Raw genomic sequence first — 11,220 nt, forward strand, 5'->3', positions numbered from 1 at the left:
GAGTTAGTTGATGATAAAAGTATATAATATTGGTGTACTGGGGTATAGAGGTTTCATATAGGACGAACTGCTGTAGAGCGTGGATATATAGGGGGGGAGAGAACGCTGACGTGACACGTGAGTGGGATATAGGGGAAGAAATTTAGAGAGAACCGCTGAAGTAAGTCTGAGGCCACGTGATCATGTCTTCTCGATTGGACTGCACGTTCCTGACATGGAGGTGGTCATGTCTTCTCGACACGCGCTGACGCGCACACCTTGCATGGCATGACCGCATGATAGAGCGGAGAGAATATTTTTTTTGTTGTTGTAAAGTGTCGCTTTCATTGATTTACAGTGTTGCTTACTTGCTTTTGTACAACATACTAATTAAAATAATTCGTGTTTAATTAAATTTATACAAAAATATTTTATAATTAATTTAATAATATTTATTTGGTATTTGATTAAACTTGAGATATTAAAATATAATAGTGTGTTAAAATTATATGATATTTTATACTTAAATGTGAATGCATAGTATTATTATCAAAACATGATCAGCTTGCTCGTCTCCCATTGCTACAGCTGCAGCATCAGTAAGCTAAAATGTGGAAAATTCAAATGTAGAGTTCTGACAGCTATAAATTCAAATTCAAGTAATTTTCCGATACAAATGAATTCACAAATATACTATCATCCCATATTCCCATAAATTGAGTTTTACTTGAGTATGCCGTGCGAAAGGGCCTCTACCCGAGTTTGTTAGCTGGTCTGAGTAGCACTACTTAGATCTTGAGTTTGGATGCTCGTGGGAGAAAATTTTAGGTTATGTTTAAAAAAATCCGTTTGTCTGTCCTATGCTAAAGCATATTTCTAAGACTGTATTCAACAGATGTAAAATGGGGAACGCAGAATTATAGATGACACTATTTACGAAGTACAGTTTGAAATAAGAGATGAGATAGAGGATATCATAGGGGATCTGCTGGAGCTAGTCTAAGGGAGCATGGGAGCCCCATAGGTCGAGTTTTTTTTTACGTGAGTATGATGTATTTTTGAGGACCCATGTGTTAGAACTTCGTTAGGATTTTGGGGCTAGTCCCCTTGTAATTGCGTGCATACCTCTAAGTAATGGGCCAAGCCCAGCTACTCTTAGTGTATTAATACAAGTTCCAAGGCTAGTAAGAGTTAAGATTTCTCACATGGTATAGAGCTAGCCATTTTCTTCTTCTCTCCTCCTCCTTCTCCCTGCCCTGCCCGACCACCACCTCATCCCTTCTGGCCATCAGCTCCTCTCATGCCGGCCACCTGCTGCCTCGCACAATGCGCGCGTAAGGAGCCACGCATCCGCCAGGCCCTCCAAGTCGCGCCCACCGGCCACCGCCGGTCGCGCCACCAGGCCCTCCAGGTTGCGTCGCCCTTCCTTGGAGCATCTTTGTCACCATTCTCTAAAACACAAAACAGACAATTGAGTTACTTACACACACACACACAAAGTAGAAAATGCAGTAAGGCAAATTGAACCAACAACAATATTTTTTCAGAGATGATATAGATTGAAATTCAAATTGGACAAGTTAAATAAAGCAGTTGTGATCTTGAATACCTGATGTTGACGACATTTGTCTCCAACTTGAAAGGATCTCTTGTGTACAACACATACCATTTCTTTTCAATATCTCCATCATTTGCATATACCTTAACTTGTCGGATATGATTAAACTTGTCCCACTCATGGCTAGATTTTCCTGCGGCTATGGAACTCAACAGTGGTAAGGTGCAGTCTATTTGCAAATGCTTTGGGTTGACATCCTTCAGGTAAGCAGGGAGTGTCACCATGTTGTAATCTGTCATCTCAAGCCTCTCGAGTGCAGGTAACCCCTCCAATGCCTTTAGCTTTTGGCACCCAGAGATGTCTAGCTTCCACAGCCTAGGGAAATGAGCAATTCTCGTCAGGTCGGGGTTGTCATATGCTTCAAGCTCAACAACGGCAGCAAAGTTCTCCAGGGTGCTGAGGTGTTGTACGTCATGTACATATAACCTTTTCAAGGACCTCGCGTGGGAAGAAAGGCCAACAGGGATACACCTCAACTTGCAGCTCTCTAGAAGAAACTCTTCCAACAATGGCATGGCTCGCACATTCTCCTCCCACTCCCATTCCTCCCATTCCACCATTTCCGTTAAGGTTAAGTCGTGTAGTCTAGGAAACACATCAGTCAACTGGTGTGTATGGTGGTGATGGGGCTGCAAGAATTCTAGCCCGACACGCTCAATGGCTGTTGCTCGACAGATTTGAAGCAACTCCAAGCACGGCAGACGACACAGGCCATTGGGGAGCTCAGTGCAGCAAGGTAGGTCATCCATCGCTAGGATCCGCAGGTTTTCAAGGGGTACAGCTGCCATTGGTCCCATCCACCTTGGGAAGCACCGCCCAAAGAACCCTTCAATTTCAAGAGCATCTAGGCAGGGTGGAGGGCGGAGCTCATCAAACACTTCCACAATACGCTGTTGCTCTTCCTCAGAGAAGCCTTCATCATCTTCTTTGACTAGTTGCGTGTCATCCTTGAGTCTACTGGTGCAGCTCAACTCCAGATAGCTAAGATGCACCTTCTCACCAAGCCTAGCCTTTGCGGCGAAGGAGGAAGAAGACACACCTTCTAGACCATATATAGAGAGGCCCATGAGCCGGGAAAGAGGCTCCAACACTTGCAGGCTACACCAGTTGCCATCCATGTGGGCTGGAAACCCAAAGAGCTTCCTCAGACTAGTTGAGACAGAGAACCCTCTCGGTATGAAGTGTATATTTGTTCCCATTAGGCTAAGATACCTAAGCTGTTGTAGCTTTCCAATGCTACGAGGAAGCTTAGCCAGGTTTTTGCAGCTGTCAAGGCTTATATACTGCAAGAATTTCATATTTCCAATGTTTACCGGCAGCTTAGACATGTTAGGGTCTGTGACAGAGAAATACCTCAAGTGTTTGAGCTGACACAGTGATTCAGCCACTACATCAAAGTTTGTTGAGTCTATATGCAGGGTTCGTAGGCTTGGAAAGGCACCCAGTGAGTTACCAACTGTAATCCCTATGTGCCCAGCTACTAGTAGTGTTCTTAGTGATTTTTGTGGTTGCAGAGTGCTCCATTCTAACTCCTCAGATTCCAGTGATAGTCGAATGATCCTTTTTGAGTTGAGTTCACCAACATCAATTTGCCCCTTTCGTGCTACAAGTGCTTCATCTCTTGCCACATACTGTGCAAATGAGCGAACTACATCATGCATGTTGCAAACCCATTGGTCAACATACAGAAGATCTGGTTCTATAAGACTCCTCAATATTAGCTCATTGTAGTACTCCATCGCTAATTCTTCTAATTCGTCAGAGTTCCCCTCCACAAATCCTTCGCTGATCCACATGCTCACAATGTCGTCGACGAAGAACACTGTGCTCTCATTAGGGATGAGGGAGTAGTGTAAAAAGCATTGTTTTAGAGAAGGGTGCAAATCTTCGTAGCTAAGGTAGATTGCATAATTTAGCTCTTCGGGCATTCCTGATACTGACCATATCGCATCATTCAATACCCTTTCCCAGTCTCCTCGTCTTGCCATTTTCTTGCACAAGAGTCCTCCCATTACTTTGATAGCAAGTGGCAGGCAATCACATTTTTCTATAATTTTCATTCCAATATCTTCTAGCATATCAATAAGAGGTTCATTATCTCCATTTCTGATTACCTGCAATTAGTCCAAACCAATAAAATGAGTAACCAAAATATCACTAGTGCTAGTGGCTATAGTTCCACTTGCCGAGACATCCTTTACTAAAAAAAAGTAAAAAGCATATCATGAAAGAAATTGTATAACCATAATCACAATGTAGACAACTAAACATTTTTATTTTGGTAGAATTAATGTGGATATTCCTATGTTTTCCCCTCACGAGCTAATTTATACCACTGTATAATCCACAGGTTTAAACTTTACCAACCCTACCCAATCAAATCACCCATATACCCATAATCTCCACTAAATCAACCAAATAAACCGCACTCAAACTTAACACACCATCAAAACCAATAGTTTAGATCGCTGGATAACCCCCTCTCCCTTATTTGGATCATCTCATCCCTCCCCCGCCCCAACATCTACCTCCACTAGTAGAAAAAAGCTCTAATCCTACGGTGAGGCATAATTTTTACGGGCGGATTCAGTTATCAACCACCAGTGCTATTTCTACATGTGGTTTCTTAAAAAAACCGACACTAGAAATCATATTTTAGAGGCGGTTCGTTAAGAAAACCACCATGATTTCTAATGGACCGCCACTAGAAATCATTTTTTATCCTTATTTTTTTGAGTTTTTTCAAACAACCTCGGATGATAAAACTATCAAAATAAAAGTTGAAACTTTATAGTTGACAACCTTTTATTTGAAATCATCACGACCCTCAAAACTTGCATTCGAATTTGTCAAATTCAAAAAGAAAATTTTGCAAACGACCTCATATGAAAAAAGTATCAAAACAAAAGTTGTAGAACTTCAAAAGTTATTCAACTTTGTAGTTGACAACCTTTTTGTTTGAATTCATTTACGACCTCAAATAGTCAATTTACGCTTAGTTGGTTATAATATGTGAACAACAAAACTGTAATATAAGCATAAGCCATATCATAGGTAGAGTGGTAGAGGAGTGTTCGTGTGTGGGTAAGGTTGTCGGTTCGATTCCCAGCCACCATGTAGCCGCAAAAAATGTCACGACTTGAGATGGGCGAGCAGGGGTCTCTGAATTAAATTTTTTTGCTATTTAAAAACTCATTTTATGTTTTTTGAAAATTATTAGTACTAACGGTTTTGTTACATCGACTGCCTAGGTGATACATATATCGTAAAGAAGGAATATAGAGCATGTAGTGAGTATCGAACCCATAATCCCAAGGTTATGAGCTTTGTGAGCTACCAAACTGATCTACCTTCTTAGTGGGGAACTAGTGGGTTAGATAGGTCCCTCTACCATATCTATACAAATAGAATAGTCCATTTATACATAATGGTAAAGAGGGCTCTTCTACGATCATCAATTCGAAAAAACCATACAAATATGAAATAAAGGGTATTTTATCCTTACCAATTGGATCTTGTTGCACCCGGTAACAAACATGCATAAACCATTTCTCGAAGTATGTGTCTGGATAGCCCAAAGTCTCGATAGTTAGCTCTAGGTCTTCCGTTTAAAAAACAACGTCGATGAATGTGTGTAGGTGCACTATTATGTGGTAGGGATTGCAATTTTTCTTGCATTTTTGTTTTTCGCTCAAATTCAAGGCAGATAGATTCGTCGGTGCCACTTTCGGGGGCATTCCGATTTCGCTAGTACCATCTTTTTTGCAGGGCAAATCTAGATTGAGGTTGAGGAAAGGGAGTAAATTAAGTTTTCGAATCACTGACTCAGGCCTATTGTCGAATCCTACTCAGTAATTGTCGGATCCTACTCAGCCCAAAAAGGGGTACTTATGTATGGCAGAACGGGCCAACCTGGTCTTTCATAATAAAGAGCTAGGCAGAACTGCTACGAAATCCACAAGTGATTCTCAATTAACAGTATGTGAAAAATAATATTTCTACTGGTCCCTAGCACTGACAGTTATGAAAAATGCTAGTACAAATAAGTTCACAACCGCCTATATAGAGCTTATCTGTACTAGTGCTACCCTCCCCCCATGTCCCTGCCGTCTTCTCCCCTCAATCGTGTTGACGACGATCAATCGCGCCACCTTCGTCGTCAATCCCTCTCCTTGCATCACTGTCGCCGTCGTCGACCTCTTCCCTCCGTGGAATCGTAGTATTAGCACGAGCTATATGCTAATCTCCTATAATTGATGACCCATCATTTTGAATGGACTGAACCCATAAACAGAGCACACCAAGTCACCAACGTATGGATTACTACCTTAGGCTCTGTTTAGAACCTCCCACTAGTAGTTTGCTAGCTAACAGATTGTTAGCTGGGTTGAAGCAGCTAATAACTAATTATTAGCTGCGAGTTAGCTATAACTGGAGTATTAATTAGCTGGGTGTGTTTGGAACCTCTATACCAACAAATAAGTTCACAACCACCTCTATATGTACTAGCACTCCCCTCCCTTGCGTCCCCGCCATTTTCTCCCCTCAATCGTGTTGGCAACGATCAATCACGCCACTGTCGTCGTTAATCCCTCTCCTCGCGCCGATGCTGTCGCTGGCGACCCCTTCCCTCCACAGAATCTTAGCGTTAGTACGATCTATATGTTAGTCCCCTATAATTGATGACCCATCATTTGGGATGGACTGAACCCATAAACATAGCACACCAAGTCACCAACATATGTTTAACTACCTTAGGCTCTGTTTAGAACCTCCCGCTAATAGTTTGCTAGCTAGCTAGGTTAAGGCGGCTAATGAACTAATTATTAGCTGTAAGTTAGTTATAACAGGAGTATTAGTTGATAGTGTTTGGAACCTTTATAACTTATTTTAGCTGGCTAACTATTAGATATAGAGGTTGTCTTAGATAATTTAGTAATCAGTATGGCTAGCAAATTAAAAGGAAAAACATAAGAGCACACCAACATACTTACATACGGACCTGTTTCTTGAGCAAGGACCAGGCATCTTTGGGGTCAAGTTTGTCGACGTGGTGGTAGGGCTCCCTGGCTTTCATCGCTCGTGCAACCAAGTCATGCCTTGTGGTGACGAGGACTCGGCTACCACCACCAACAGCATTGACAAATGGCGTTTTAAGAACATCGCCCCATGCCTTGTCATCCCAAACATCATCCATGACCAGAATAGTCTTGTGCCCATCCAAGGCATTCTGAAGCGTCCGCTGAAGTGTGGCTTTTGCATTGCCAGCTGCATGGTGATCTCCCCCGGCTTCGATGATGGCTCTCTTTAGGATCTCTGCCACGCTGAAGTCCTTGTTGACACTCAGCCAAATCTTCTTGGTGAAGACACGGCTGATGGTGTCGTCGTTGAAGACCTTTTGGGCGAGGGTTGTCTTGCCAATTCCGCCAATGCCAACGATGGCCAAGACCGTACCTTGGTCATGGGTAGCAGTGGTCGTTCCAGGGTCTTCTGTTAGCATCTCCACTAGCTTCCTTGTGTCGACCTCAATCTGCTCGCCAACCACACTAGACCGGTCGAGCTGCGCCGAGGTCTCGCGGTTGGCGAGGCGAGATGGAGTCTCCGCCTTCCCACCGCGGTCCTCATAGGAACCAAGGTTGATGAAGCTGAAGGTAGCGCTGTTCTTCTTGATGGCGTCTAGCCTCTTGTTGAGCTTCTTGATGCGGCTGCCGATGTCGTGGGCGAAGACGGGGTTCCTCATGCAGAACAGCAAGGGGTTGAGGCACCCCGTAGCCAGGGATGATGACGAACCTCGCTCCAAGGCCTTGAGCTGACACAGGTCAAGGATGTCGGTGGCGTCGTACATGGCGTCTCTGAGCTCCCTCACCCATGCCCGCACACTTCGGTCGGTGACGTTCCTCCTGTCAGCGTCAGCGAGGAAGTTTTTGAGGTCCCCGAGCTTGGCGCCAAGGTTGTCAATCTCAACGGAGACCCCAAGCAGCATGTCCACCTCTTCTTTCGCCATCTGTGTCAGCATGTTTTGGATGTAGGATGCCAAAGCATCCAGGACCACCGCCATATTGCTGGCAGCTTCAGAACGCTAGCTGCAGAAGAAGCCATGACGAAGAACAAACAAGTAGCAGTACAGTTAGAGAGCAGATCAAACAAGGGCATTGGCTACAATGAAGATAGGGGGCCGACATTTGAAGATGCAGATAGAGAGCAGAATCATCACCTGAATTTACGCCTGCAGCTTGTGATCGCCCTTGATCAGTAAGCAGTTAGCTGTGGAAGGCCAGAGGATAGCTTCATGAACATCTAGATGGAGTCAGGGAATCTCCAAAACTTTGGTAGTTGGGATGGAAATAGATAAGCCAGTGTCCATGTTATGCTTGCTTTTCAAGGTTGATAGCTTGTAGACAGGGGCAGAGATCCCTGTGTCAAGCTTACACGCTACCCCTTTGCGTTTTGTTAAAACTTCCTGCTATTTAATACTGATACATATTTGCAGGTTGAGTAAATGGCCAGCAATGAACGCTTCATCATCCAGGCCCCTGGAAATTTTAACATGGTTTCAAGCAACATTTTTGTACCACTAAATACTAGTGTAGGACCGGTGAGGCGACCAGAGAGGTAAATGAGAGTCAATCTGATCTTGCTTCTAAATACTGAAAATGAACACTTCATTTCAATTGAGATAAAGCAAACACCCAAACCATGAACACATCAGCGAACGAGTGATCTCATGATTATAAAATGTTCATAATACTCTCATGAGACCAGCAAAACAAATGGATCGCAAATTCGATACCGAAGAGTCCAAAACGGTGTAATACAGTATCATCAACAAGTGCTCTTTTCAGCAGTACGAAATTCTATTTTTGAATTCAAAACTGAATCAAACGAACTCCGATTTAGATAAAATTTTACACACACCTGAGCAAATATGTTTCCAAGATCTCCCCAAACATTGAGCTCAATCGGACTTGTGAATCAACCGCAGATTTAAAAATACAGCCAGAAATTGGGGTTTTGTTGGGGTTTTCTAGAATGAATTCAAACTGAGTTTTTCTCAAATCGCGACCAAAATCTGCAACAACTAGGTGTATGTAGTGGTTCGAAGAGTGCAACTCACCACCAATCAATCCCCAAACCAAATCCTCTCAAAAGAATCAAAGGTTTTTCACAAAAACACAAGATCACGGAAAGGGAGAAACTAAGACTATAAAACTTCAGAAATTCCAGCAAGGGTACTGTGATACCTAAAATTCTAAGATTTATAAAGATTTCTCCAAATAATTTGAGTTAAAAAGGTCTTAATAATAGATGAAGTCTATTTTCCTAAAGAGGAAACAAGTAGTAACATTTAAAATTTTGGGTAGCTCAAAAAAAAGATGAGTTGAACTCTGAAACAAGGATTCGAGTTAAAAGAGAAAACATAAGATAGAATAGAAAATTTCTCGATTATTTAATTGATAAACATACTCTAATGATCATATGTTTAAAACTTTCTCTAAAAAGGGCATCTCCTAATAAAGATTTACATTAGAAAAATAATGCTCCTTAAAACAAATGAATTAACCTTAAATTTAAAGCTTCATGTCCAAAATGATATATTTTCTACGTAAGATATATCTCAAGGAAACAGGTGACGCCTAAGAGGAGGTGAATTAGGACTTCTAAAACTTTATCTAAACTAGGCCACAAATAAATCCCTAGAGAAAAACCTGTGCAATTAATCAAACTAGAATGTCAAAACTAGGTTTTGTCTAAGTGCTGCTATCTCTACCGCAATGTCTAAGATTCAATCCTAAACAATCTAAGTATAAAGAAAAGATTGAAACTTAAATGCTTTATGTAAATGCGGAAGCTAAAGAGCAAGGTAGAGATGCAAACTCTCATGGATAACGTCAGTATTTTTATCGAGGTATCTGAAACCACGCAAGGTCCCGACTAATCCTCGTTGGTGGCCCTACGCAAAAGGAAGCCAATACGAGGGCCAAGCACCTCGGTTGAGTAACTCCGTAGAGAGCCACGGGCCTTCTCCATGCGCAAGTGATGCTCCACTTCTGGCTCCTCTTGGACGCTCCCCGCCGTCTCCACTATCGAACTTCCGGTCGAAAACGCCGCGGGCCTCGTTCCCTCCAGTACACGATGGCGGCCGTGACACAAACGCGGTTGTCACGGTCTCGCGAGACTCTCGCCTCACTCAGTACAATTACAACGGCTCGCGCAAGAGCTGAGGGGTTGTGTGGTTTTTCTAAACTCACTCAACTAACTAGGATTCACCTAGAGCAAGCACTAAAACGGTCTAACTAACCTAAGCACTTCTAAAAGCATCTACGCTAATCACCGAGTGATTCTATTAAGCACTTGGGTGTATGAGCATTTGAAAATGTCTATACTATGCCTTGGTATGTTGCTTGGGCTCCCACACCTTGAAATGGCCGGTTGGGGTGGTATTTATAGACCCCAACACAAAACTAGTCGTTGGAGAAAGCTGCTGCTCTCTGTGGCACACCAGACTATCCGTGCCCCTGTCCGATGTGCCTAACCATTAGATCTGACACCGCAGGTGACCGTTGGCGCTGCAGGCTTTCACACGGGACAGTCTGGACATCACACCGGACAGTCCAGTGGCTTCTCTCCACCAGTGCCACCTAGAACTAGCCGTTGGGCTACTGTTCCCTGGTGCACCGGACAGTCCGACGTGTGGCACTGGACTGTCCGGTGTGGCACTGGACTGTCCGGTGTGGCACCGGATAGTCCGGTGCTCTCAACCAGACAGCCCGCCAGTGGCAGCACTATTCTTCGTTTCTTAGACTTTGCTTGATACTTATTGATCTTCACTTGTGATCTTCATAATGTCTTATTTTGATGTGTTGCTTTCCTCAATGCCTTAGTCCAAGTCACTTTAGCATCATGTGAACTATAATCATAAACACTAGCAAATACATTAGTCCATAGATTATGTTGATCATCAAACACCAAAATATATTAAGCCAAACGACCCAGGGTCTATTTTCCTTACAATCTCTCCCTTTTTGGTGATTGATGACAACACAACCAACAAGCAAATATAACAAACATTTGAATGAAAATATGCAATCTACTTGTTTGGATGCATGATTGACCCCACAATGTGAGATTATGGACTTAAGCCTCCCCTAACTCCATAATTCACTTGCTTCGTATTTTAGATCAAAGAACCAAAACCACTTGAAGGATCAATGATTAAGAAATTTTAATTTGGTGGTGTTTGGTGTTTGATACAATTTGCATTGCTTTGGTCCCTAAACTTCTCCCCCTTTGGCATTAACCACTGAAAAGGAAGACATTAAGAGCATGTAGGAAGCAAACAAGACTTGCCCTCATAAAGGATTTATCAATTATATTGATTGAAGCAGTAAAGATTATTACTCCTCCTAAATGAGTGTCCTCCTTTAGAAAGAATTTCTCCCCCTTTAGAGACGAAGAAATACTCCCCCTAACAGAAATCTTCTACTTAGGAAAAAGCATGTGAAAAATAGAGGAACAAGACATGATTTGAATAGACTGACTTCCCTTATGCATAGGTAACAAAATATGATTTAACAATATATGCATTTATGGCAACATGGGAAGTATCGGATCTAAAATATAGT

At 42.6% G+C, this 11,220-nt stretch overlaps 1 protein-coding gene across 1 annotated transcript; it reads right to left on the reverse strand.

Moving 5' to 3' along the window:
- Positions 1 to 569: 569 nt before the first annotated feature.
- LOC103641190 (putative disease resistance protein RGA4) lies at positions 570 to 7,920 on the reverse strand. Its single transcript, XM_008664556.3, has 4 exons — positions 7,812 to 7,920; positions 6,600 to 7,680; positions 1,589 to 3,711; positions 570 to 1,430 (listed from the first exon to the last, which is right to left on the reverse strand). Exons 2-4 carry the CDS (start codon positions 7,653 to 7,655, stop codon positions 1,421 to 1,423), a joined length of 3,189 nt encoding a protein of 1,062 aa, XP_008662778.1. The 5' UTR covers positions 7,656 to 7,680; positions 7,812 to 7,920; the 3' UTR covers positions 570 to 1,420.
- Between the last annotated feature and the right edge of the window lie 3,300 nt (positions 7,921 to 11,220).

Source organism: Zea mays, chromosome 10, assembly GCF_902167145.1.
Source record: "Zea mays cultivar B73 chromosome 10, Zm-B73-REFERENCE-NAM-5.0, whole genome shotgun sequence".
NCBI classification, from domain to species: domain Eukaryota; kingdom Viridiplantae; phylum Streptophyta; class Magnoliopsida; order Poales; family Poaceae; genus Zea; species Zea mays.